Source organism: Labeo rohita, chromosome 2 (genome assembly GCF_022985175.1).
Source record: "Labeo rohita strain BAU-BD-2019 chromosome 2, IGBB_LRoh.1.0, whole genome shotgun sequence".
NCBI lineage: Eukaryota > Metazoa > Chordata > Actinopteri > Cypriniformes > Cyprinidae > Labeo > Labeo rohita.
Genome location: NC_066870.1, coordinates 26,703,504 through 26,731,367, shown reverse-complemented (window position 1 = coordinate 26,731,367; position 27,864 = coordinate 26,703,504). Strand labels below are relative to the sequence as shown.

The following is a 27,864-nucleotide window of genomic DNA, read 5'->3' as shown; positions in this document are numbered from 1 at the left end:
TAGTACAACTGACATCTGTTACAGAAAAAGGAGAAGAAAAAAGGAGAACAAAAATGTATTAGTTTTACTTTCTATATTTAAACACCACATCGTCGCTTGTGTTTACATCGCAATTTATTTTCAAATAAACGACCCTTGGTTACGGCGACGCAAAGAATTGTGGGTTATCTGTAGCAGCGAAGGATACACCGCATGCATCCTCCGAATCCCTGTGAAAGAAGGACACATTCGAAGGTCGCATTTGGAGTGTCCTACTTGCTTTTCTGAAATGAGACAGCCTCTATGACGTATGTAGCCTTCGAATGCAGCCTTCGGAGCGTGCATCCTTCGTAATGAGACACAGCTATAGAATACATAATGAGACAGATATTTCCATGGTAACGTGAAATTAATAATGATTATTATTATTGTTGTTGTTGTTCTTGTTTTAATATGTGAATAAAGTTGGGTGTACCTGAATATATTTGAAAGTGATATTTTGTATATTTTTAAAACAAATTCCTTTCTCAGGGCATATCAGAAACTTGTTATTCTAAGAAAAGATACTTTTTTAAATGTATGTTTTGAAAATATGTAGGTTTATATTTTGGGTTTATATTATTTAAGTAAAAAAAAAAAAAGGAAGAAAAATAAAACAAGAAATTAGAGTGTGCTTTTGCGTGTTTTTTTAGAGGGAATAGCAGAACTCAGCTAACTTCCTGATTGAAACAGAAACGCGTATCAACTGATGACGACCGAGTGCTTCGTAAACAGCTGCAAATCCAATGAGTACGTGTTTAGATACTAATCATTCATGTGAGCGCACAAATTTCAGTTTACAGTTTATTTCATTTGACACTTTTTAAAAAACAACAGCAAGTAAACCTGCGTCTGCAGATTTGAGGTACTGTAACACATTCTGACTGACGTTGGCTTACGTTGGTTTTCCTTGGAGCTGCTAATGCTAATACACAGCGCTCCTAGTCAACACGTATGACGTCTTTTATTTATTTACTCAGTGTTGCATTTTGAACGTATATATCGTTGTATCCGTCATATTACGCAACATTTACGGTTGATTGTTTGCGAATGTGTATAGCTGAAGCACTTGGATCATGCCAGTTCCAGTATCTCAGCAAACCCAAGTTTGCTGACATACAGGAACTAACAACGGCTTTAAACGCTGAATTTCTCTATATGGAAATTGTTAAGTTTAGCATAGTCTGTGATGCAGTTGCTGGATCGGTCTTATAGCTTATTTGATATACATAATATAGTCTAATGCAATGAACGTTATGTTTACAGTAAAAGCTCTTATTTTATCAGCTTTACTTTGTTGCTATGTGACATTTTACCCCTGTAAAGTTATGGCAGGTTAAATATGGTTACAAGAATGTGTAATAGACCTCACTGTGGGTTTCTTTGCAGCCCAGCATAATGAGACCAAACTTGGTGGTGCCGATTCGTTGAGACAACAATGGTTGCAGGAATGAGTTCATCAGATAACTCATCTCATCGTCGAAGGAATCCTCCCAGGAACTGTCGCATTTTGGAAGATCTTGCAGAACCTAACAAACCTGTTTCAGGTGAAAAAGCTTCCATCTTGTATAGTAAAGGAACCACGGTGTCTCAACTTTTGAATCCTGCAGAATCATGTGGACAGGGAAAAGCAAATCAAAATGCTCCTCCTGGTTTATCAGCTTGTTTACAGAAGTCAACACCTCAACCAATGGGTAAAAATGAAGTTGAGCCGATGGTGCCTCAAAAAATTACCACCACTAAATGTCCATTAGAGACTTCAACAAGATCAAAAAGGGGAAGAAAAAAGAAACTTACTCAACCCAGTGAGATAGCTGCTAGCAAAGCTTGTTCAGACGGACTGGACAATTCTGAACACAATCCTTGCCCAGAACAACACTTAAGCTCTCAAAAAACAAAAGGGACACGTTATTGGCACTCTAAAAAAACTCAAAACAGTCAGACCCCTTCTGATGTTCTTCACACGTGTACTACAGTATCTCCTCCTCATCACAAAGAGATCTCCTCCTGCCACACTAACGGAGATTGTACCTCCATGCCACACACCCCAAAACGGGGCAGGACACGGAAAAGGCCTCTCCTCAGCTCCACACCGACCTCAAACCCTCAACCCCTGTCTCCAGAAAGAGCTCAGAATAGTTGCCAGTCTAACAGTGATTGTACCTCCATAACACACACCCCAAAACGAGGCAGGCCCCGGACCAGGCCTCACGGTAGCTCTACACCGATCTCAGACCTTCAGCCCCTGTCTCCAAAAACAGATAGTTGCAAAACTAATGGTGATTGTTCCTCCGTACCACATACCCCAAAACGAGGCAGGCCCCGGACCAGGCCTCACGTTAGCTCTACACCGATCTCAGACCTTCAGCCCCTGTCTCCAAAAACAGATAGTTGCAAAACTAATGGTGATTGTTCCTCCGTACCACTCACCCCAAAACGAGGCAGGCCCCGGACCAGGCCTCACATTAGCTCTACACCGATCTCAGACCTTCAGCCCCTGTCTCCAAAAACAGATAACTGCAGAACTAATGGTGATTGTTCCTCCGTACCGCTCACCCCAAAACGAGGCAGGCCCCGGACCAGGCCTCACGTTAGCTCTACACCGATCTCAGACCTTCAACCCTTGTCTCCGACAACAGCTAGTTGCAAAACTAACGGTGATTGTACCTCCGTACCACTCACCCCAAAACGAGGCAGGCCCCGGACCAGGCCTCACGTTAGCTCTACACCGATCTCAGACCTTCAACCCCTGTCTCCAAAAACAGATAGTAGCAAAACTAACAGTGATTGTACCTCCGTACCACTCACCCCAAAACGAGGCAGGCCCCGGACAAGACCTCTCATTAGCTCCCCACTGACCTTAGGCCTTCAACCCCTGTCTCCAAAAACAGATAGTAGCAAAACTAACGGTGATTGTACCTCCGTACCACTCACCCCAAAACGAGGCAGGCCCCGGACAAGACCTCTCATTAGCTCCCCACTGACCTTAGGCCTTCAACCCCTGTCTCCAAAAAGAGCTAAGAACAGTTGCATACCACATGCTCAGCAGAATGTCAAAGAATCCAGTCTAGTGAAGGTTTGTGTGACAGTCATTTTTTCATTATTGATTACTAGATGTTGTATGAAATTCCTGGCTTAACTATTTTTTAATATGTTAGACGCCTCCTATAAACGGCACACCATCTAGACGGGTCAAACCTCAGAGGTTTGCGGCAGCAGGAAGGCCTAGGGGTCGCAAGAAAAAGAACATGGTGGAACAGTCGATTGCCCCTCCACCTGTGAAACGCTGCAGGAAGAGTGCAACATCTCCTTTAAAATCTACTCAGGAAGAGCCATCTGTTGAGACGCTGCCTATAAATAAAGCTTGCTTTGAAACTCAGTTGCCAGAGCCACAGGAATCAGGTATGTGGCGTTTTTTTGTCTTTCTAAAAATTAAAATGGTCTGGCTTGTGGATGGTATTTACACTTGATACATTAAGTTTTTTTTTTTTTTTTCAAAGAGGTTTTATACATTTTTTCCCCCTGTATGTTAGAATGTGTCCCGTTTAATTTTATGTATTTATTTTTTTCTGAGCAAATTTGTTTTGTAACCATGATACAGAAGAGACCTAGTAAAATGTCATTCAGTGTAACAGTAGTTTGTGCACCCCCTAAAAAACTGTCAGGCATATATATTTAGAACCAGAATCATTATAGTTTTTAATCATTTAAATAAAAATAAATTTCTGTTTCTTTTTCTTTTATATGTTTTGTTAAGTACAGGTCAGAATAAGTATGTTGTGTCATTTTTACATAGGAACATTATTTCACACATATTTAGACAATTTGTTTTCACAAACGTTATTTGAAACATTAAAGTAAACACTTTACTTGCATTTAATAATCTTTCTATTTATATAAAATCACTTATGAATTTAGTTTGACGCATCAAAATGTGTTGTCTCCTCTTTGGTCAAACTGTTTAGTTCTCTAAATAGTAATTGAATGAAATCTTTAAATATCCAATAATTAATAAATGATTATTCAGTTAATTAAATTGTATTAATTTTATAAAATAATTAAATATTCAGTTAAACAAACAAAAAAACATTAAATTTATATGATATGTAATGTTACAACGTCATTGTCATGACGAAGAAGTTGTCCTTGTGTCTTTGTTATTATAGAGCCCTATGAAATATGTTTTATTTTTTTCCAAATTCCATTTTTTTTTTTTATTAAAAGTTGAAGTAAAATGACATTACCAAATTCTGTTTTCCATTAATTTTCTGGATTCCGTTTTAATGGTTTAATTAAATGTAAATAATCAAAAGCATCTTTAATTAATTGGTTTTAATAAAAAAACACAAATATATTATTTGACTTGCCTATTTACTTTATTTTATTTTATTTTATTCTAGAATAGAGTCTTGTGCATTTACATTTTTCTGCTAAATAAATTCTTGTAAATTAATTTTTCTTAAATTAAATTAAATTAAAATCTTATAAAAATAATGTTTTAGTAATCATTTTATTAGTAGTAGTAGTAGTACATTAATATTTGTTATAATTATAATTTATTATAAATATTATAATCATTACATTAATATTTCTGTCTTGGTTTCTTCAAGTTAAACCAAACTTTAATTTTGATGGGTTGCTGGGAAGACCGTTAGGTTTTTATTGGTATATTATATGACGATAGTTTTACTCAAAGAAAAAGTGACTCTCAGAGCAGTTCTCGAGATTTTTTTATTTGTTCATGTACTGATATATTGAGGCGGCCAAAGCTGAAGACACCGCAGGCGTCACACATGCTTATGTAGTAAACAAAACTGTGCATGTGCGCCATTCATTCACACAGAGACACACAAAACATACAGGATTCATATTCAAATTACACTAGTCCATATCGTGTTTTGATTTAAGTGTACTGACCTACGTTTGATTTATTCATTCTGCCTTTTCCGTTTTTATGACTGGATTCTGCGATTCTGTCCATATTTTCCGCATTGGGCCCTATTATTATGAATATGCATAGATAAGACTAACAAGTTAATTTTAATAATTGTAAATGAAGCCTCAGATATATGATGTTGTTGATGTCTTTTGAAATCATTCACTATAATGTTATATACCCATCAGATCAAAACGTGTCCTCTGACCTCTCCATCGAGCTGAGCTTGCAGGAAGAGCCTCATCCTCTCAACAACTCTCTCTTCATGGAGGAGGAAGAGGACCTAGATGACGATGATGAGGAGCTGCCTAGCTTTTTGCAACAGGACAGTAAAAGTGAGTGAGCAATAAAAGGAAAAAGAAAAGTATGTATATATATCCAATATGTATATATTTGGGCCAGTGCTTTGATATATTTGCTTTTCAGAGCCTTTGTCAATCTCAGAGGGACTTTGCGTGTGGTGCAAACTGAGAAAATATCCCTACTGGCCTGCAGTGGTAAGTTAAAGGGTTAGTTCATCCAAAAATGAAAATTCAGTCATTAAATACTCACCCCGTGTCGTTCCAAACCCATAAGACCTTCGTAAGATATTTTTGATGAAATCTGAGAGCTTTCTGACCCTGCATAGAGAGCAATGTAATTACCACATTTAAGGCCCAGAAATGTAGTAAGGACAATGTTAAAATGTCACATCAGTGGTTCAACCTTAATTTTACAAAGCTACGAGAGTACTTTTTGTGTGCAAAGAAAACAAAAATAACGGCTTCATTCAGCAATTCTTGTCCGCGTCACCCTAGTGCCATAATAGAGAGTACCAGGACGTATGTCCTCTTCACATAAACAAGGCACAGCGTCCGCAGCATTGTCGTTGTACTCTCCATTAAGGCAAATGTCTGTGCCTTGAACATGGTAGGGCCCTTGCTGTCTATGCAGGGTCAGAAAGCGCTCAGATTTCATCAAAAACATCTTAATTCGTGTTCTGAAGATGAACGAAGGATTTGCGAGTTTGGAACAACATGAGGGTGAATAATTAATGACAGACTTCTAATTTTTTGGTGCACTATCCCTTTAAGCACACTGTGCCAACTATGGATTTTGTGCAATTCGTAACTCTTGATTTTAAATTGTAGTTAATGACACATTATTGTCTTGTGTGTGCCACAGGTTAAAAGTGTGAATCACAAGAACAAAAAAGCCAGCATTGTATTTATTGACTGTTACGTAAACGACCAAAAGAGAATTAGAAAAGGGTAAGAAATTATTAGTATCACTTATTTTTAGTGTGTATGCATAATATACCACGTAGTAGATTTGATAGGTCTTAACATCTTTGGTTTTTTTAATCTGTAGGTTTTCTGTATCCTTGCGAACTCTAAAACCTTTTGACTGCGAAGAGTATGAAAAATTAGTGGTGAAGTGACATCTCTTTGACTTGTTACCACATTATTTAGCTTTTTCTGATTGCATGCTTACTATTTTCATATTTCTGCCATTACTGAATATACATCATTTTTTTTAAATTGTGTATTTATTTTATATAGGACATTGCAAAAGAAACATATGGCAATGCTATTACCTGGGCTCTGGAGCTGATATCGGACTATAGGATCCGCATTGGTATTTATCTCTGTTTGTTTGTTTGTTTTCATTTAGAATTCGAAAGTACAGTTTAAACATTTTAATCCATTATAAATTATATTTAGCAGAGTCATCATTTAAATAGCAATTTGTGTATGAAAAATGTTGTCTGAGAGCTGAAATTCAAAAATTGAATTCTTGTTTTCTGACAGGATGTGGATCCTTCTCTGGCTCCTTCATTGAATACTGTGCTGCTGATATCAGTAGGTTTAATTTATTCACTCCCATGTCGTCCAAAATGTTCATGTCTTTCTTCATTTGAAAGGAAATGAAGGTTTTTGAGGGAAAACATTCCAAGATTTTTCTCCATATGGTTGACTTCAATGGGGATCAACAAGTTGAAGGTCCAAATTGCAGTTTCAGTGCAGGTTTTTATTTATCTTTGTTTATTGTTTTAGAAAATGACTGATCGTTTCACTAGATAAGACCCTTATTCCTCAGTTGGGAATAGCCTTTGAAGCTTCATTGAAACTGCTATTTGGACCTTCAACCCACTGATCCCCTTCCACAATATGGAGACAAATCCTGTGGTTTTCCTCACAAACCTTCATTTCTTTTCGAATGAAGAAAGACATGAACATATTAGATGACTGTATGAGTTCTAATTTAACACAAATGGTCTGATGGTCCCAGGTTTTCCAGTGCGGAGGAAGTACTCCGAGGGGACGTCTGTGATGACCTTCCCCATTCAGGAGATTCTGAGTGAGCAGTGCGACAACCCTGATAGTAACATCGAGGACATAGTCGTGGAAGAGCAAGATGAGCTTCTCTCCAAGAAAGTGCTGCCTGACCGATCCAAGGCTGCACGCAACCGCGCCAACAAGCAGTTGGTTGACTTCATCATCAGACGAAAAGTTGAAAACCGCTTATTGGTACGATTTTTTTTTTTTTTTTTTTTTACAGATGTATTCATAAATATATTTAGGGCCCGAGCACCGCTGTTGTGAGGACCTTATTGGAATTGCTCAGTTTCTTCTTCTTCTCCAAAATGAATTGCATTTTTGAGGGCCTAAACATGCTTAAAAACTCATGAAACTTTGCATATGCGCCCAAGTGGTGAAAATTACATCTGATATGGGTTTCAGATGTGGGTGTGGCAAAATGGCTCAATAGCGCCACCTATAAAATTTCAACGAAGTTCTCCTCGAGCTATGTTTCACATACATGTATGAAATTTAGTAGACTCCTGTAACACACCACAAAAAAAAGGACCTACAAAAAAGTCCCCCGGTACGAAGTCCAAAACCCCACAAGTCTGTTATTTAGAATTTTTTTTGGCAAGTTTTGTGCCGTTTTTGGTCCTAAACAGATCAACACTAAATTTGGTCAGTGTAATCTAAAGCCCTTTATGATGTTATATTGCAAAGATCTTGACTTTTTGTTGAAGGCCGTGTCCACGACGGCCTGACAAACTTCGATGTTTCATAGGGCTGCAACGATTAATCGCACGATGTCGTGAGGCGCGTTTAGTCAATGAAGCAGGTACTTTGATTAGTAGTAAAGCTCCATCACATGCGTTCAGCTGGAGGCAAAATCGAATCGCGATTTTGGCGTAGCTTGTCAGTGCTTTACGGCTCTGTGTATTACTTGCCACTCCAGCTGAACGCACGTGATGGAGCTTTACTACTAATCAAAGTACCGGCTTCATTGACTAAACGCGCCTCACGACATTGTGCGATTATCGTTGCAGCCCTAATGTTTCATCATGAAACAGGAAGTTGTTATAATTTAGGCATATAATGTCTGATCTGCACCAAAATTCACTTGCCCATGACCACAATCAGTTACAGTCATCTTGCCACCTGCTGGCAACAGGAAGTGACATGCTTTACACTGTAACAAACTGCTCCTAGAGATTTAATGACATCAACATTATATTGATCAGTCTAATCTAAAAGCCTTTGCAATGTTAAATTGTAAAGGTCTTGAGTTTTCTTTAAATGGCATGTCTGTGGAAGCCTGACAAAGTTCAGTGTTTCGCCATGGAAAAAGTTGTAACTCAGCCGTACAATGTCCGATCTGCCCCAAACCTCACATGTTCAATAAATGTCCTGGCCTGAAGACATCTACATGCCAAAATTCAGTTATAGTCATTGCGTCACCAGCTGGCGCCAGGAAGTTTAACACGTATAATTGACTTTTGACACAATCTTCCTATATTTACCACTTTAAATGCATATTGCCCACCATTCACTGTTTATCTAAAGCCACACGGTGGTGGGTGAACCCAGGTGCGAGGGCCCTTTCAACGCTGTTTGCAACTTCACTTATAAATATATTAATTTCTATTGTGTCAGACGCAACTAATTTTTCTGTCTGCTGCTCACAGGCAGTCATCAGCGGTCGGGAGTCATCTAAATGGATGCAAGCCCTCCAGAGGCCTTCTCGCCCAGTGGTTGACATCTACCTGGAAGATGAGGAGCAGGTTGATAAGGTGTACCGCTACCTGGACAAAGTCTGTGATGGCGCCCCTCAAATAAACACCTGCCTAGAAAACATCCAGGCTGACCGGATCCGCCTTATTCTTGATGTGCTTCTGCCTGAGGTATTCGCCTCAAATGTTATTACCATATACAATAACTATTTTTAAATGTACTATATTCTTGTGATGGCAAAGCTGAATTTTCAGCAGTCTTCAGTGTCACATGATCTTTTAGACACCAATATGCTGATTTGGTGCTCAACACCTACAAAAATCTTTTGTAACAGTCTTTACTGTCAATTCTGATAAATTTAATGCATTCTTACTAAGTAAAAGTGTCATTTTTAGATTTTGAATGGTAGTATGTAATACTTCCAACCACATTCTAGCATCATGCTTCAGTGACAGTTTTGCTTTTTAGGCCATAATCTATGCCATTGCTGGAGTCTACAAGCTTTCCCTGGAGAAGGCAGAGGAGAAATATCGCAGAGGGCCGTGCTTTAGTAACAGGTAGGGAACTTGTGAACTCTCATGCCCTGAAAAACTGAATCTTGCATCTGTGTAACTTGCAGCTGTTGTTATTTCATTGTGTTTTAGGGAAAGACAGGAGTTTGACATGATGATTGAACAGCAGATGAAGCTCAAGGAGATCACCCAGCGTCATAGACAGTGACAGCCTCTCTATTTTAAACATGCATTAACTTTTATGAATTCTATTCATTTTTTTATGAATAGGAATGTTTTCATTCTTATTTTGACAGCAATTAATCATAGTATATAAGAAAAATTTGTTGAATGATGGTTGAATTAAATGATTTTTCATTGCAAAAAAGATTTTGCTTTGTAAATAAAATAACCTGATATTAAATGTTTATTATCAAATCTCTGAGACTTTATGAGCTGAATGGTATATCTCTGATATCCTGATGCTAAAGTCAGCCATATATGGTGCTTTTTATTTGTGCAGTGTATATTAAGTTAATGCCTTGTGCGAATACATAAATACAACGTTTTAATAATAATGTGGTATTCCTCAGATTAACTTAAACACATGATTGGTACTTGTTTTGAAAATGCTCAAGTGTGTTCCTGGTTGTTTGTAACTGTTTGAAACTGAACATTGTCAAGCTGCATTTTACAATCGACACGATTGGTATCTCTAAAATGTATTGCCTTTTTAGCCAGCTGACAATTCACAACATTTCAGTGCATAGATGCTTATTCTATACCGTCGTACATAAAGATGCCAAAGTTGTTACATTTTACTTCAACTGAATTCTGGTCTAATGTGCACGAACGTTTTATTCAGGGCTTTGCAATTGATTTTCTATCAATAAATCTTTATTTTTCAACACGCATTATATACTCTGTATTTTTGTAAACATTCACATCATTTGAAAAGTTTCTTTATATTTAAACAGTGTATTTTTTGTTTAAATACTTATGTGCCAACTTCCACAAATTGTGGCTGCTCAGCTACATCGTCCCTCGTTCTTCAAAATCTGCCTTTCCTGTAGGTCTGTTTACTATAAATGTAATATACAAGATCAGAATTTAGTTTTAGATATTAGAAAACTTTTTACAGAATGGAATGAAGAGAAGTCCACTATGAAACTTTGAGGTATATGAAGAAGGTCCCCATGACTGTCTACAGTATTTGTAGAATGGCCACACACTGAAATCACGGCACTTTAGAGGAATCTGACTCTCGAATACTGTGACAGAATATGCCCTGCAGACCTGAGAGTGGAAAGCAGAGCTTGTCTAATGTTTTTTGAGAGCATTGATCTGTGCACAGATTTTGAGCGCCGGGCCCAGTTTAATGTTCATCGCGTTCATGAGATGGTCCTCCGTCAGCAGCAGCAAGGCCTGTCCGTCAATCTCCTGTGACCGGAACTCTGCAGCAATATCATGGCACCCTTAGAACAAGTGGAGAAAATGCAAGATGAGCATATTATTCTAAACATCATATCCACATTTTTCTTTAACGTGGAGGTAAAGCTTGTGGGTGAGACTTCCGGTTCATTAGCTGCTATAGGGAAATACAAGAAGAATAACAATGTGCTGTAAAACTGTTCGCACTACAAACCGGTGTGTTCATAATTAAGATAATACATTAATATTGTTATATATTTGCAATATCAACAGCAAAACTAGCTGTTCTGTACAGCTAAAAATAGCTGGACGTGGATGAGGCTGGAACCCAGACCCATAAAATTCACAAATGACCACGCCCGCTCTTACGGAAAGAAAAAGGTGGATAGAAATTACATTATCAGTTCTGAAGAAATCATCTATCTAGCCATTCATTCATCTATCTGTATTTGATGCAGTAAAAACAGTAATATTGTGAAACATGATTACAGTTTAAAACTATTTTCTATTTTAATACATTTTAAAATGTAATTTATTCCTGTGGTGCAAAGTTGAATTTTTCAGCACCTATTATTCCAGTCTTCAGTGTCACATGACCCTTTGGAAATGATTCTAATATGCTGATTTTCTGCTCAAGAAACAACTTATCAATGTTGAATACAGTTATGCTGCTTCATATTTTTGCGCTTTGGATTTGAGCATTTATTTTTTGTAACACTGTAGTAAACCACTTTTTTTTAACACTAATACATTCTTGCTGAATACTAGTATTAATTTCTAATGCTATTAGTTAGTATGGAACTTTGGAAATGTAATAGGTTACAGATTACAAGTTACCATATTTTAAGTGTAATAAGCAGTGTAACTATTTTTAATTACTTAAAGGAGTCATCAGATGCCCATTTTCCACAAGCTGATATGATTCTTTAGGGTCTTGAAAATTAAAAGTCTATAATGTACTTTGGTTAAAAATTCTCAATGGTTGTGTAAAACAACACCCTTTTTACCTTGTCAAAATGAGCTCTGCAAAAATCATTCCATTCTGTGGAATTGTTCCTTGAAATGTTAATGAGCTCTGCTTGCCCCGCCCCTTTCTTCTCTCTGTGGAGTGACGAGCCTGTTTACTTTAGCCACATTTAGCGGGTTTAGCCACGAAACTGGCTAACTAGCACATTATTAGCAAAGGTGATTGCAGAGATTCATAAAAAAAACTTACACTCACTTCTGCTGTAGGTGAAGCTGGATCACGAATGATTTGCATGAACATTTTGCTTAAACTTGAAAAATTGTGTATTGACGTCTTTCCATGGTTGAATTAAAATACGTTCTTGTGTTCATGTTTTTTCGTGCTTTAAGTAAAGAAGAACAGAAGAACAACTCGGTTCCCGTGTTAATTGATCTAATAAGCAATTCAGTGATCTGTCACGGCACATTAAAGAGCCACAAAACGGTATTGTTTGAATTTCTTAAAAAATGACATTTTAAAGCTGAAACCTTGTTTCATACCAGAAGTAACCAGCTCTGTCTTGTCTGTCGGCATGTTGTTAGTTTCCTCTTTGATCTGCAATGTATTTTTTTTACTGCATGAGAACATGACATGTAGTGTGAGAGTACCATTGTTTGTCGGACAATGTTTGTCGGTGGGTTTTTGCGAGGGGTCACTTACACATTTTCTCAGTAACTGTAACAGGTTACAGTTACATTTACTTTGTAACGCAAGTAGTTACTCCCCAACTGTTTGTCAGAAGACAGCTAGTTTTGAAAAGGACAGTGATGCTGTTTGGAACCAGATGGTGTAGTTACTACATCTACCAACTGGTGCTAACTAGGCTGTGCTAACCAGTCAAAGCAGAAGAAGCTTGAAAAGAAAACAGCTTTCACACTTTATTCAAAAGTATTGGAGTTTTAGTGACCCAGCTACCTGGTAAAGAGCTGATGAAGGAGTACACTTGCTCCACGCTCCACTGTGAAGGACTTGAACCCAGAACACAGTCAGAGCTGCTGCTGCTCTCCATTCTGCTCTGTTCTCTTTCTCTGTCTTGCTCCTTCTCTCTTTCAGCTTGCAAGCGCAGCCTTGTCGTCATCGGGCCTGGTGGATCCTCCTCCTCCTCCTCTTCTCTCTCAATCCACATTGAATTGGATACCCTCTGGTTGTCGTTGGCACGATGGGAGTCTTGCAGCTGCAAAGGAAATAATGTGTTACAGTAAGTCACTCCTACTTATTAATTATGCTTTTGCATTGGATTGTATAGTTTGGTTAAATGGTTATTTGTTAGTTTTCACTGACCTGCTTGAGGAAGTGTTCCCTGGACCTGCCATTTACACGACTAGGTGGTCTTCCTCGCTTGCCCATGGGTCTGTGGGGCCAGCGGCCAACTTTTTCTGACCTAAACAGGTTTAGGCGCTTTTTACAGCTCACGTTGAATCTGTGAGGGGTGAGAGAAGAACAAGGCTGTGCTGCAGTATACTGTTTTATGAACACACAAACTTTTTGAATTTTGTTTAAGTAAAACAGTTTATGTCAGACTGGACTGGCAAAAAGGCAGATATCTTGAATTTGTTTTCACCAGTATACACATACATTCTTACAGAAATGAGTGCATAAATAGTGTTTTTACTATGTGTCATCAGCTGGCAATATTGGCGGCACTGAATGTAAACAATGCCACTGAACTGAATGAAACTTGCATGTTTTGCTGATTATTGCTGTTGAAAATGGTCAGTTATTGTCATGTTTTGAGCTGTACTAATCGGTCGGACTGGGAAAAACATTTTTAAGTACTATAGACTGCCAAAAGTTATAAAAAATTAAGGAGAAGAGTGCAAAAAACAAAAGGCGTTTGTGGTTGGCCAAACTGAACCAGGATTTTCAGGGGAAGAATCTTGACCACATTTGTGGTCAATCTAATTTGTTTAATCCATGCTGTTGTTTTATTATGGTAAAAGTGGAGTAACCATGTTTTTTGGTGTATTGATAACCATTTGTATAACCACAGTTTTACTACAAATACTATGGTTAAACAATGTTTAGTGTAGCAAAACCATGGTTAATTTGTGGTTACAGTGGTTTAACTATACTAACCATGTTTTCTGTTTCTATTTCAAATAGATGCTGTTCTTTTGAACTATTTATCAAAGTATCCTAAAAAGAAACGTATCATGGTTTTCACAGAAATATTAAACGGCACAACTGTTTTCAACATAACTAATATCAGCATATTAGAATTATTTCTGAAGGATCATGTGACTCTGATGACTGGAGTAATGATGCTGAAAATTTAGCTTTGAAATTACAGAAAAAAATTACTTTTTAAAATATAGAAAACATTCAAATATCTAACCAACCCCAAACTTTTAAAAAGTAGTCTATATTACACATTTGGGAATTTTCATTCACGTCTTCATTCACATCACAGAATTCACATAAAAATATGAGAATGGAAACCTGACTTATGATATTCTAGTCCAGAGGTGCCCAACCCTGTTCCTGGAGATTTTAGCTCAAACCCTGATCGAACACACCTGTCTGTAATTATCAAGTGCTCCTTCAGATCCGAATTAGTTGCTTCAGGTGTCTTTGATCAGGGTTGATCAGAGCTGAACTCTGCAGGAAGGTAGATCTCCAGGAACAGGGTTGAGCACCCTGTTCTAGTCTTACATCCTTTTTTTATTGTAAATCTAAGCAATATTTTTGTACGTTTTTCCATCCAGGAGGCAAAAATGCTTTTCTCTCACTTTTTTCAAAAGTAATAGCACACCTCGTCTTAAGAACCATTCATGTCTGTGGCACAGATCAATGGTACACCAAAGTTTAAAGGGATAGTTTACCCAAAAAAGAAAATTCTGTCATTAATTACTCACCCTCATGTTGTTCCAAATCCGTAAGACCTTTGTTCATCTTCAGAACACAAATTAAGATATTTTTGATGAAATCCGAAAGCTTTCTGACCCTGCATAGACAGCAATGCAACTGAGACGTTCAAGGCCCAGAAAGGTAGTAAGGACATCAATAAAGAAGTCCATGTGAAAAATCATTATTTTTGTTTTATTTGTGCACAAAAAGTATGCTCGTAGCTTCATAAAATTATGGTTGAACCACTAATGTCACATGGACTATTTTAATGATGTCCTTACTACCTTTCTAGGCCTTGAACATGGTAATTGCATTGTTGTCTATGCAGTGTCAGAAAGATCTTGGATTTCATTAAAAAAATACCTCAATTTGTGTTCTGAAGATGAACGGAGGTTTTACAGGTTTGAACTGACATGAGTGTGTGAAATTAGTGACAAAATTGTAATTTTTGGTTGAATTATCCTTATGATACTGAAGTTTGGAATAATTCTTGAAAATAAAGTATGAGCAACAATAATCCCAAAAGTAACAATAATTCTACTGACACTACAAACTTTAAATGGATAGAGACAGAAACAGTGTGATTAAGGCTACCCATAGTGCTCTTTACCTTCTGGCACATGTCATTGAACAGAAGCGTTTGGACCTGAGGAAGGTACGAGCAAAGCCTCTCTTCCCACAGAACTCACATTCAAGTACGTCAGGCAGGTTTTCAACTGTCTGTTCTGAAAGAAGAAGAGATTTTGCAAGAAACGTTCATGTTGACTCAATGTGTAAATAAGAAATGTGAGCTTGGACCACAAAACCAGTCTGGAATCTGAGGGTGCAAAAAAATCTAAATATTGAGAAAATCGCCTTTAAAGTTGTCCAAATTAGGTTCTTAGCAATGCATATTACTAATTAAAAATTAGGTGTTGATATATTTACAGTAGGAAATTTACAAAATATCTTCATGGTACATGATCTTTATTTAGTATCCTAATGATTTTTTGGCATAAAAAAAAATCGATCATTTTGACCTATACAATGTATTGTTGGCTATTGCTAGAAATATACTTGTGCTACTTAAGACTGGTTTTGTGTCACAAGTGTGCTAATGAACCCACCATCCTCAGCAGGTGGGTTATCAATATCAGAATCAGTGGAGTTCTCCGGATGGTCCGCATCCATCAGGCAGTCGTCACGGGCCGATTCTCCATTATCTTCTGGCAATGTGGCCTGCATCTCTAAGGAAGCACGTCTCACCTGATGAAAAACACCAGGACGGTAATATTGCACCTACTGAACATGTTTTTAGATGCTTTTTATGGTTTTGACTTCTGAACGTATGGAGCACTTTGTGACAGGTCCCAAAGGGGACTTTAATAACTGGTTGATCTGAAATCCACAGACCCTCACTGGGCCGTCTTATTCTCTGTTCTCATGGAGCGAGGGATCTTTGAGCTTCACGGCAACACTAGAGAACCACGGGCTTCATTAGGGCCTCATGGTAGCTGTGAATTGCTACATTGTCAACCAGTGGACATACCGGGAACGGCTCCAGGCCCTCTCGGATGACGAAGCCCTCAATGAGGTGTGTGAGGATGTGAGGTCTAACGATGGCCTGTGAGGGCCGACCCTCAGGGTTCCCTGGAAGGCTGGCTGGGGGAAGCCTGCTGGTGCTTCTTACCGCAGAGGAGAGGAGGGGAGGGGGGGAACTGTTGGCATATGTGGGGTCCTCCGGTGACCGGATCACAGATCTGCTCGATGGTACGCTCAGTTGGTCCAGATCAGCTATGGTTAGAGTAGAGGTCAGGTTAGAGTTCAGCAGAAACTGAAGACCACTTTACTACTCGTTAAAATATATAAGGTACCTGTATAGTTTTCTGGTTGTGCTGTTACATCATCAGAGCTTCCCTGGGGCTCGTCTGGCAAGGACAGTGGTGGCGGGGTAGGCGTTCTGTTCTGAGGACAAGCGTGTCTTACATCCTTCACTAAATCCATCCGTGTTGCCTGCCAAATTTCAGAATAAGCATAGTGATTGAAATAATACATAGTTTCTGTCACCATTTGCTTATCCTCAGTGTTTTTACACGTATGATTTTCTTTCTTCCACAGGACACAATAGAATACAGTGTTAACCTCATCAGCAATTTTTTTTTTGTCAATGATAGCGTAGATGGGGTGAAAATTGTGGATGATGATAATTGAATACAAAAAGGAAGACAGTTTTTACATGTTGTTTTTACACGTTGTTTTATTAAAAGTTAATATGTTTAAACTGATATAAAAATTAGGGCTCTATGAAATTTATTTTTTCCTCCAAATACTGTTTTATTTTTTCCAAATTCCGTTTTTTTTCATTTTATTTTTTCTGCATTCCATTTTGTTCTTTTTTTAATTTTCTAGACTCTGTTTTAATGGTTAAACTAAAAATATTAAAAGACCTTCAAGTTCTTGTTTGTATCTGGTATGATGGTAGTTTTTCTACCGCATCATGGAAAACATACAGCCCTAAAAAATGTTTGAATGAAATTTTCATTAAATAAAATCTGATGGCATTTTAATCTAAGAAAAATGTACTAAACGACATATTGAGTAAAAGAATATTTTCATCAAAAGTCAAAAAGACCTGTGTGAATAAAAAAAGACCTGCTCAATTCAATTAATATGACATAATGAAATACTGATTGTTTAAACGACATTTTTTATTAAAAGACAAAAACTAAAAGACTAAGACTATTTAAAACTATTTTAACTGTGTGAAATTATTACTGGTTCTGAAGAATAAGAAGTTGCTCTTTTCCATTTAACTATTCACAACCATTTTACCAACCCACAAACCAAAAGTTAATTTAATATTTTTTTAATTAATTAATTAATTTTTTACACTTACACACTTTCACACTTTTAATCCTTGCTAAATAAAAGTATTAATGTCTTTAAAAGAAAACTTACTGATCCTACATTTTTGAACGGTAGTGTAGCTTCAAAGAAAGTCCCAAAAAAGCACCATAAACATAAATGTCAATGCATATATGTCATATTGTATATTCTGAGGCTTCTGTAACCATATGATAGCTCTGTCACTAAAACAAACTTCATGCTTGCCCACATTCAAGCCACTGGTCACATTCAATTTTCTTTTATGGAAATAAGCAGAATCGACACTCCTAGATAAAAATTTTCTCTTCCACTGTAAAAAGAAAATAAACAATATGCATTACGAACTGAATAAGACTAACCGAGGGAGCTTCTGTTTGTGTGGCAGGTTGCACCTTTAGATCCACTGCCACTGTCTGTGGTGGCGGCAGATGCTGAAAAGGCAACTGAACTACTGCTTCAGCAACTGGGAGCTCCTCTTCAGACACCAGCATGTGGTCAGACTGGACAGCTACGGTCTGGACTGAGCGTAGAGACAGTCTCTGCGGCTGGACCAGCCTGGGTAGAGCCATGGTGAGAGGAGGGGGGCTGGACAGAGGTGAATACTGTGACACAGGCTCTAGCACTGGGCCCAGATGAAGCGGTGGAGGGTCGGGAAGCACTGCAGGGGGAGCTGTAGACGTACACACCACTGCTGACTGATTGGCTGCCTGATTTGCAGAGGAGGGCACTGAAAGAAACTCAGTGTGCTGTGACTGGACAGTGGCTGTAGAGGGAGTGGTGCGGGTCTGCAGGGCAAGGGGGGGAGGAGAGCTGTCCTGCGCTGTGACACGCAGCGCAATGGGCTGGATCTGTCTGTGAGCGGTGGAGCTCTGCTGGATGATAAGCTGGTGTGGCGCCACCCTCTGGCCGGAAGGGCAATGCAGCTGGTGTCTGACCAACGCATGAGACTGAACTGGTGTGAAGGTTGCTGCAGCAGAGACAGTCATTAGGAACAAACAGAAAGTGTTCAGTTTAAAGAGTTTTGAGATGTTTGAAAAGAACAACAGTGAATCTCAACAGTTTTGACCTTTTTTAATTTTTAGAAACTAGGAGTGGCACTTATGTTTTATATTGTTTTATTCACAGATAGCAATTTCTCAACATATATATATATATACACATATATATATATATATATAATATACACACATTTATTAATTTATGTATTTATTCGTTATTTTTATTATTAATTTATGTGATTTTTATATTATAAAAACATAAAAATGATAAATAAATCATTTTACAATAAATAAATAATTGAACAACATTAATTATTTTTTTTGGAATTAAAATGATGTTGCTTTCTCCCATATTACTCTGCATGAACAACAGTGGAAATGGAAGTGTGATCTTGTGACTTACAAGGATTAATGGGTGGTGGGGCTGATGGTGGCTGAGTAACATCGGTCAACAGTGACTCACTTCTTGAACTTTCTGACAGGTTCTGGGACAGCTGTGTGGACTTCAGAGGGCAAATAGACATCTTGGGCAGGGGGCACACCAACGTTTGACCTTGAAGAGTAGGCTTGATTTGGACGTTCTGGGGAGTAGCGAGATGCGTGCGGACAGCCAAACTTTGAACCTTGCAGAGGACAAAACATACTCAGTGAATGTGGAGCATCATTGATCATTTTATTGCAATATATTAGGTCATTTATTGTAGGTGTGTCCCAGATCGCATACTTATGCACTATTCTATGATGTTTTGTAGTGTAAATAGTGCAAGTAGGTAGTTCCAAAAAGAAAAATACACCTTAAATTCCTAGATGCAGAGTCAGAAATTAATAAGGGCTTGTGGCAAAAACGTCACCAGTATGAACAAAAATTCCCAATGAATTAAAGACAAAGGGGCAAAAAATGCCCCTGCACAATTAAACAACGTATTATAGCTGTCACGATTAAAATGAAATGTGAAAATGAATGAAAAGTGTCATTTCGTGAAATAACTTGCTTTTGCATGCTGTTTTGTGCAGCATTGAGTCTTAAAACAAATCAAATGTATTTCTGTTGATCTTAGGATCTTAGTAGAATAAGAGGCGCTTAGATTAGTCAGCACTGAAAACACTGAAGCTGTGTTAAGTGCGTACGCTCGTGAATTCCCTCATCAAAAACAACACAGTACAGATGCAATGTAAATAACAGATCAATTTTGTAGCTTCAGTGATTATAACGGGTGTGTTTTGAATAACGAGACTAACGTCATAGAATGACATGTTTGTCTGTGAAGCCAGATTGTGATGTGCCAACAATGCAGACACAAAACACAAACATTTTTATATTGTTTTCTATGTCTATATTAATAATCATTACTAAAGAGCAATAAACAATGTTTTTTGTCATAATATAGCCCTATGAGCTCCTGGTTTTTATATGTATAATTTAGATGCAATTATAAACAGTCTATTGATAGACAACAGTTTGAAATACTGATTAAAGTAATTGGGTAAATTTAAGTATTTGACATTAAAGAGAACACTGTATGATGATTATAATATTAAGGTGATTATACAAATTGCCCTCACAACCGTAATCCGTTCCAGGGGGTAAATATTGCTTCTTAATGGACAAGTTTATTTCTGACCCAGTGCGGATGATGCACTTAAATATCCGAAAAAAAAGATTTAACTCTGTTTAGTTGAACGCTTTTAAATTATTATTGCAAAAAATAAAAATAAATGAGCCAGTTTGCATTTCCCCATTCATTATTACATGACATTTTATTCATAAAATCCTTAATACTTTTTTTTTTACATAAGCAAATATATAAATGACTGGATTAAATCAACTATATAAAATAACTCTGAAGTGGGGAAAATATGATTTATTCTTTAAAATACATCAGTAACCTTACCAAATAAATACATTTTATTATCATATAATTTCGTATTATATTATATTTCTAATAATTACATGCATATATCCACCTTTTTCTTCACGTAAGAGTGGGCGTGGTCAAGTTTTCACACATTCGTGTTCAGCTATTTTTAGCTGTATAAAACAGCTCGTTTTCCTGCTTGATTTTGAAAATTGGTGTGTCTTACCATATTATTTTAATGTATTATCTTATTTATGAACACACTGTGTTGTAGTGCAAACCGTTTTACCATTTACTGTATGTTATTATTCTTCTCGTTATACCCTATAACGGATAATGAACCGGAAGTCTTACCCCATAGGCTTACTTCTGCATTGAAGAAAAAGGTGGATATGATATTTAGAATCATATGCTCATTGTGTATCTTCTCCACTTGTTCCAAGGGTGCCATGATATTTTGAAGATATTGAAGAAAACGGTGGATAAATCTGACACAAATGGCACCAGTTCCTGTGAATGTCCCATAAATTATTAAAAAAACCCTGTCTTACCTGTGATGATGCTGATTGAGAGGACACTGAACTCACAACAGTCAAATCAGGTTGAACAGCAGCTACAGTGGCAGCAGGAGTAAGAATCAGCTACAGGTTTAGAGACAGTGACACGACAGTAGAAAGAAAGAAGACGAAACAGAATCAGGTCAAGTCAGTGGAGACTTCACAACACCAGTGAACTCTTCTCAAAACATATGACGCGTTTAGTAAATATCTGCTTACCATCTGAGTGCGCAGATACATTTGGGCCTGGCTACCTGTGGGAGAGCTGTTTCCTAGAAGCATGGCCTGCTGGGATATGGCTCCCGCTGTGCTATTGGAGCTAGTGACCTGGATGCGACCTATTGGCTGAGTTACAGGAGAGGTTGGCATGGTGATCTAGAGGGTGATAGGGGATTTTCCTGTGTAATTCACCTTTGATCTAAATCTTAAAAGGCTAGTTCAACCAATAAATTACACTGAATCCAAGCTTTTGAATGGTATAGTGTAAAATGTCACAAAAGCTTTTTATATCAGATAAATGCTGATCTTTTGATCTTTCTATTTAGCAAATAAAAAATCCAGAAAAAAATATATATTGATAATAATAACAATAAATGCTTCTTGAACAGCAAATCAAAATATTAGAATGATTTTTGAAGCGGCATGTGACACTGCAGACTGGAGTAATGATGCTAAAAATTTAGCTTTGATCACATGAATAAATTACATTTTAAAATTTATTCAACTAGAAAGCAGTCATTTTAAATAGCAAAAATATTTAACAATTTTAATGCTTTTGCTGTATTTTGGATCAAATAAATGCAGGTGAGCAGAAGAGACTTCTTTAAAACATTAAAAATCTTACTGTTTACAAACTTTTGACTGGTAGTGTACATGTACCAAAAGTGGGTTTGTGACTAAAGTGTATAAAGAATGAAAGCACTCACTGATGTTTGAGACACACTAGCCAGCTGAGTTAAATTCCCATTGGATGATGGAGGGGAGGAGGTGGGCTGTCTGCCATTAGTTTGTGCGGCCTGATAAGGAGTAGTATTATATTATATTACGTTATATTACAGTGACCAAAATTATACATGCAACACTTTTGTTTTTGCCCCCATTTTTCATGAGCTGAACTCAAAGATCTAAGACTTTTTCTATGTACACAAAAGGCCTATTTCTTTCAAATATTGTTCACAAATCTGTCTAAATCTGTGTTAGTGAGCAATTCTAATTAATCCATGCACCTCACAGGTGTGGCATATCAAGATGCTGATTAGACAGCATGATTATTGCATAGGTGTGCCTTAGGCTGGCCACAATAAAAGGCCACTCTAAAATGTGCAGTTTAATCACACAGCACAATGCCACAGATGTCGCAAGTTTTGAGGGAGCATGCAATTGGTTTGCATAATCGGTTGCAACAATCGGTTTGCATAATCAAAGAATTTCTGCACAAACTGTCAGAAACAGGGAAGCTCATCTGCATGCTTGTCATCCTCATCTCGACCTGACTGCATTTCATCGTCGTAACCAACTTGAGTGGGCAAATGCTCACATTCGATGGAGTCTGACACTTTGGAGAGGTGTTCTCTTCATGGATGAATCCCAGTTTTCACTGTACAAGGCAGATGGCAGACAGCATGTATGGTGTTGTTTGGGTGAACGGTTTGCTGATGTCAACATTGTGGATCGAGTGGCCCATGGTGGCGGTGGGGTTCTGGTATGGGCAGGCGTATGTTATGGACAACGAACACAGGTGCATTTTATTGATGGCATTTTGAATGCGCAGAGATACCGTGACAAGATCCTGATGCCCACTGTTGTGATAATGCATAGCCCCATCTGTACACAATTCCTGGAAGCTAAAAACATCCCAGTTTTTGCATGGCCAACATATTCACCGGACATGTCACCCATTGAGCATGTTTGGGATTCTCTGGATCGGTGTATTCGACAGCGTGTTCCAGTTACTGCCAATATCCAGCAACTTCACACAGCCATTGAAAAGGAGTGGACCAACATTCCACAGGCCACAATCAACAACCTAATCAACTCTATGCAAAGGAGATGTGTTGCACTGCATGAGGCAAATGGTGGTCACACCAGATACTGACTGGTTTTCGGACCCCCCGGACCCCCCCAATACAGTAAAACTGCACATTTTAGAGTGGCCTTTTATTGTGGCCAGCCTAAGGGCACACCTGTGCAATAATCATACTGCCTAATCAGCGTCTTGATATGCCACACCTGTGAGGTAGATGGATTATCCTGGCAAAGGAGAAGTGCTCACTAACACAGATTTAGACAGATTTGTGAACAATATTTGAGAGAAATAGGCCTTTTGTGTACATAGAAAAAGTCTTAGATCTCCTAGTTCAGCTCCTGAAAAATGGGGACAAAATCAAAAGTGTTGCGTTTATAATTTTGGTCAGTGTATATTGCACATATTTTTATATATATCCTCATACCTGCTCTGTAGTGGTCAGGATTTGCGTAGCCGCAAGGTTTTGTTGATGCTGCTGTTGTAGTGCAGCTGTCTGCAGCAGGATATGCTGTTGTTGGGCAGCATACATCTGTTGCAGGTACTGAGCTGTCATGCTCTGTGGTCTGTGTAACGTCTGCTGGATTACCTAGCAAAACACCACATCATAGGCTTCAGACAACACTTAAAAGGAATCAACTTTTTGCTTATGTTTTGTACTCAAAACCACATCAAAGACATGGCATCTAAATATAAGGTTAGCGTCAGAATCTGGCTATATTAAAAGACTGTTGCTATTCTTTCTCAGTATTCAATTAAGCAGGATGCATTAGCATTGTGTAATATCATTTGTTTCATATGATACCGGTGGGAAATTACCTGGACCGCATGCCTGTCTGATGTGATGTTTCCCAGAGGAATGGTGTTGGACTGGGTGCCTGTGGGAGTGTTGGATCTGGGTGTAGAGCTCGCTGGCGCGGCACTGGTGGTGGGTGCGGTGCTGCCGGAGGCTGTTGTCACACAGCTGTCACCCTCCATCTCTTCCTGACTCTGTTTATCTGTGTCGCCCATCAGAGTGGTTTGTCAGCCACTATAAGTTTGGAAAAAGTTTTTAAAAATACAGAAAGGTTAAGAAAAATTGAGAGAACATCATTCTGTAATGCACATCTGCTCAGCTGCGTAGTTTGCTGGTTATTTGTTGATTTAGCTGATTGAGCTTGATTTAATGTGATTTAGAATTTGATTTATAAATTTAATTTGAGTTTAAAAAAAAAAACAATGAAACAATCATATGACACCTTTTTTAGCATATTACTAGGTAAATTTTTACAATTATGTTGCAGAAATTAGTTCTCTTTTATCAAGGGTTACCAAAAAGAAACCAACTGTAAAATGTACATAAAAATACTAGGGTAAAAAGATTTTAATTATATACTTAAATGCACTTAAGGACAGTAGATGATCAGTCATACAGATTCAAAAAATAAATATATAACATGTTGCCTACTCTATATGTAATTTGTATGAATGTATGAAAAATGTATGAATTAATCTGAAGTCTGGATGTGATATGTTTTACTTTGATTAAGTCCATCCCATAACCTAAGATCAAATGTTTAAGTCATATTAATTAGGACCACGGAAAATAAGTCATTCTTAAGAAATCACAAATGTATTTAGAAATGTTTTACTGTATAGCTCAAAGGGTCCCCAGTACAAACACACATTAACATAAACATAACATCAACATAACATGCACAAATATGACCTTTTAGAATTACATTTCACATTGATTTATTCATATAAATATTCATTATAATACCTTGAAAGTTCAAAAGTTTAGAAAAATCCAAATTCATAACATTTAAAACAACAATTCATTTAAATGTATAATTAAAATGCATAATTTAACCTACATAAAGATGTTACACTAATTCATACAAAGTCAAAAATTTATTTGATTACCTACTGAAAACGTTTTATTTTATAAATTATACATTTACAACATATCCGTTTAACTGATAAAACTCTTGTTATAAACATATATAAAAATATTTGCAAATTTAAAGCAATGAACTGTAGAATATATATTTTATTTAAAATTTGACGTCTCAAATTTAGCTTGTTGATAGGGCGATTTCTGTGCGCAAATGTCGCTTCTTTTCTACATGCACTTTTACGAGTTTTAACATTAAAACTGTATAATTCATTTCTCTGTCGAATTACAGTATTTGTCCAGTGCAGCCTATGAGAAACTGTTACAATATTGTTTTTGGAAAATAATTAGATTAAATGAAAATATTGAAACTAGTTGAAAATATTGAAATTAGTTTATGCATATTGTGCCACGCGTTCAAGTCATTCGATTCTTTCCAATTTAGTGATTTTTTTCATATTGTTTAAAATAAACAGTTTATGCTGCGCTGTATTTAGCATCCAGACAAACTTAAGAGTGTATAATAACCTAGCCGACAAAGAATATCATATTACATAGACATTTCAGAGAAATATTTAGAATTTCTAAACCTTTTCCATCCCTAAATGTCAATAAAAGGTTTAAATTATCTTATGGACTACCATAAATCAGTAAAAGAAATTATTTACAATGTAATTAAGGAGATCAACGGCGAATTTTAAACAGCTTTTAAAAAAAATATTAAAGCAAGACCTCTCTCAGTATCTCGGAGTCGTGACCTTATTACAGCATATTGTAAAACTGAATGTGTATAAACCGTTTAAAGTTAGGCTATAAAGAAATATTTCGATGTTATAGGTTACAGAACATAGCCTGAAATATTTAAATATAGTCTTATTAAATATAAGACGTAAATAATAAAAGTGCAAAACGCAGGTCGGAGACATTTAATAAGGCTTTTGTAGAAATAAAAATCAATAAAATCTGTTTTCTACTTATGTGACTTAAGACATTAAAAGAATTTGTTTCAACTTGAATTCGCGTGTTATGGGATATTAAATCTACTAAACATTGATACAGTAGGATACACGGCATTTTAAACTCAATATTAGCTACAATAGTCAGAAATACTTATGAAACAGACTGGCGTCGCTTACGAAATGCGTTGTAGAATATTTCGACAGGCCGAATGTCTGCCCCAGTCATCAGTCTAGTCAGAACAGCTTCTAACAACCCAGTGACATGAAGAAACGCCCACCTTTCCAGTCGAGCCCACCATGACATTCTTCCTGTGGGACACTGACATTTGTTTTAACAAACGATTTGACGGGAATCATTTTCAAAATATGTTTTATTAAGACTTTACGTCTCCGCCTTTGGGGAATCATGCGATCATGACGCGTTTCTCCCATGCAATGTTGAAGGCGCATCAGTTGATGAGTGTTACCTGCCAGATATGGATATGAGACGTGAACGCGCGCTGCTGTGCTCTGTCACGGCCTCAGTCATGTTGTAATGCGACAGCGCGCTCTAAAATGGAGATAAAAACAAAACGCTACTGAGGCTGAGAAATTTCTGAGCCAGCAGCACCACTTGCTGTGTAGGAGGACTTCGTGCAGCGCTGCTCTAAACATCAGTTTCTCACCACTGGCCCTTATTATTAATACCCTAATTGTATTGCATTTTTATTGTTTTTATTCAGTAGTTAAATCTGCGTTTTTTAAGGTGTCCTTGTTACAGTGTAATTATAGATCATACAGTTGAAGTCTACATGCACCTTGCAGAATCTGCAAAATGTTAATTATTTTACCAAAATAAGGGGGATCATACAAAATGCATGTTATTTTTATTACATATAGTCCACAGAATGAAAGAGAAAATAATAGTTGAATTTATACAAATTCAAACCCTGATCAAATGTTTACATACACTTGCTTCTTAATACTGTGTTGTTACCTGAATGATCCACACCTGTTTTTTGTTGTTTAGTGGTAGTTGTTTATGAGCCCCTTGTTTGTCCTGAACAGAAAAATCCTTTAGCTCCCACAAATTATTTGTTTTGGGTTTTTTTCAGTGTTTTTGTGTATTTTGAACCCTTTCCAACAATGACTGTGTGATTTTGAGATCCATCTTTTCACACTGAGGACAACTGAGGGACTCATATGCAACCACTCCAGAAGGTTCAAATGCTCACTGTGAGCCGCATGGCTCAAAACAACCCAATCGCTGGGTTTGTCCATATTTCACCCAGTGCTGGGTTGTTTTTAACCCAGCATTTTTAGAGTGAAATGGGATGATTTATGAAATATCTACATTGAAAGGATGTAATAAGGAATGTAATAAGCTTATAATAAGGAATATAATAAGCTTGGTACACGTTTTATAGGACATATAAGTCTGTGATTTCCATCCCCAAACAATTCTGATTGATTGATTGATTGATTGTACCATGCATAGGCGTATATGTTTAGTGGTGGATTTTAAATGTTACATTTTATAATGTACATTTTATAATATAATATTTATAATTTATAATATAAAATATTTTAGAATGTTAAACTTTTTGAGTAATGAAACTGCACACATGAAGTTTCATTAGGAGTACACCTGTTTCATTTGAACATAATTGAGTAAACAATTATGCAAAGGCTTAAACGTTTTAAAATAGGATGCTTTTTAAACCTTTAAGCTTATGCGATTTGATAATATATATATTTTTTTAAATAACATGGTTCAATGAGTAGGCTATTTACACCACACGGAGTCTTGTATCAAGAGGAAATCTGTGGTAATCCAGTACCAGTATGAAGTCTCATGATTTACTGTATACTGTAGTATAGTAGTTTTGCCACTAGAAGGCGTATTACACCATGGATTATAAAAGCGTATCTTTAAAGTGATTCTTGTAGCACGCAAGATTCGTTTACCGAACGAATGACTCTTATGAGTTGGTTCATTTATTGAATCA

At 37.1% G+C, this 27,864-nt stretch overlaps 2 protein-coding genes across 10 annotated transcripts; one reads left to right on the top strand and one right to left on the bottom strand.

Annotated features, from left to right (window-relative positions):
• Positions 1-99: 99 nt before the first annotated feature.
• On the top strand, positions 100-10,372 carry si:dkey-127k13.1 (PWWP domain-containing DNA repair factor 3B). 4 transcript variants are annotated; one of them, XM_051133488.1, is made up of 13 exons: positions 100-377; positions 1,408-3,094; positions 3,177-3,420; positions 5,143-5,289; positions 5,381-5,451; positions 6,119-6,204; positions 6,305-6,365; positions 6,496-6,571; positions 6,745-6,795; positions 7,226-7,464; positions 8,922-9,137; positions 9,436-9,524; positions 9,612-10,372. In XM_051133488.1, the coding sequence occupies exons 2-13, from the start codon at positions 1,457-1,459 to the stop codon at positions 9,685-9,687; spliced, it is 2,994 nt and encodes a 997-aa protein (XP_050989445.1). In that variant the 5' UTR covers positions 100-377; positions 1,408-1,456; the 3' UTR covers positions 9,688-10,372. The 4 variants fall into 4 exon arrangements, with proteins under 4 accessions (XP_050989445.1, XP_050989430.1, XP_050989421.1 ...); XM_051133473.1 differs by lacking the exon at positions 100-377 and adding an exon at positions 672-768; XM_051133464.1 differs by lacking the exon at positions 100-377 and adding an exon at positions 696-883.
• A 111-nt stretch (positions 10,373-10,483) lies between these two features.
• Positions 10,484-26,436, bottom strand: phc3 (polyhomeotic homolog 3 (Drosophila)). Of its 6 annotated transcripts, none has more exons than XM_051133511.1 (15): positions 26,344-26,436; positions 23,861-24,071; positions 23,469-23,630; positions 21,945-22,034; positions 21,238-21,393; positions 21,013-21,102; positions 19,009-19,228; positions 17,967-18,574; positions 16,596-16,734; positions 16,271-16,515; positions 15,849-15,987; positions 15,353-15,467; positions 13,177-13,315; positions 12,811-13,069; positions 10,484-10,933 (listed from the first exon to the last, which is right to left on the bottom strand). In XM_051133511.1, the coding sequence occupies exons 2-15, from the start codon at positions 24,050-24,052 to the stop codon at positions 10,779-10,781; spliced, it is 2,709 nt and encodes a 902-aa protein (XP_050989468.1). In that variant the 5' UTR covers positions 24,053-24,071; positions 26,344-26,436; the 3' UTR covers positions 10,484-10,778. The 6 variants fall into 6 exon arrangements, with proteins under 6 accessions (XP_050989468.1, XP_050989457.1, XP_050989494.1 ...); XM_051133500.1 differs by having other exon boundaries at positions 26,054-26,412; XM_051133537.1 differs by having other exon boundaries at positions 16,412-16,515; positions 26,054-26,386.
• Positions 26,437-27,864: the final 1,428 nt, after the last annotated feature.

Coding starts and splice junctions, on each gene's coding strand:
- phc3 (XM_051133511.1), bottom strand. CDS start 24,052: ATGGGCGACACAGATAAACAGAGTCAGGAAGAGATGGAGGGTGACAGC. Junction 23,631..23,860: donor CAGACAGGCATGCGGTCCAG/GTAATTTCCCAC, acceptor GTGTTTTGCTAG/GTAATCCAGCAGACGTTACA. Junction 16,735..17,966: donor CACAAACAGAAGCTCCCTCG/GTTAGTCTTATT, acceptor GAAATTTGGCAG/GCAACACGGATGGATTTAGT.
- si:dkey-127k13.1 (XM_051133488.1), top strand. CDS start 1,457: ATGGTTGCAGGAATGAGTTCATCAGATAACTCATCTCATCGTCGAAGG. Junction 6,572..6,744: donor GGACTATAGGATCCGCATTG/GTATTTATCTCT, acceptor GTTTTCTGACAG/GATGTGGATCCTTCTCTGGC. Junction 9,525..9,611: donor GGGCCGTGCTTTAGTAACAG/GTAGGGAACTTG, acceptor ATTGTGTTTTAG/GGAAAGACAGGAGTTTGACA.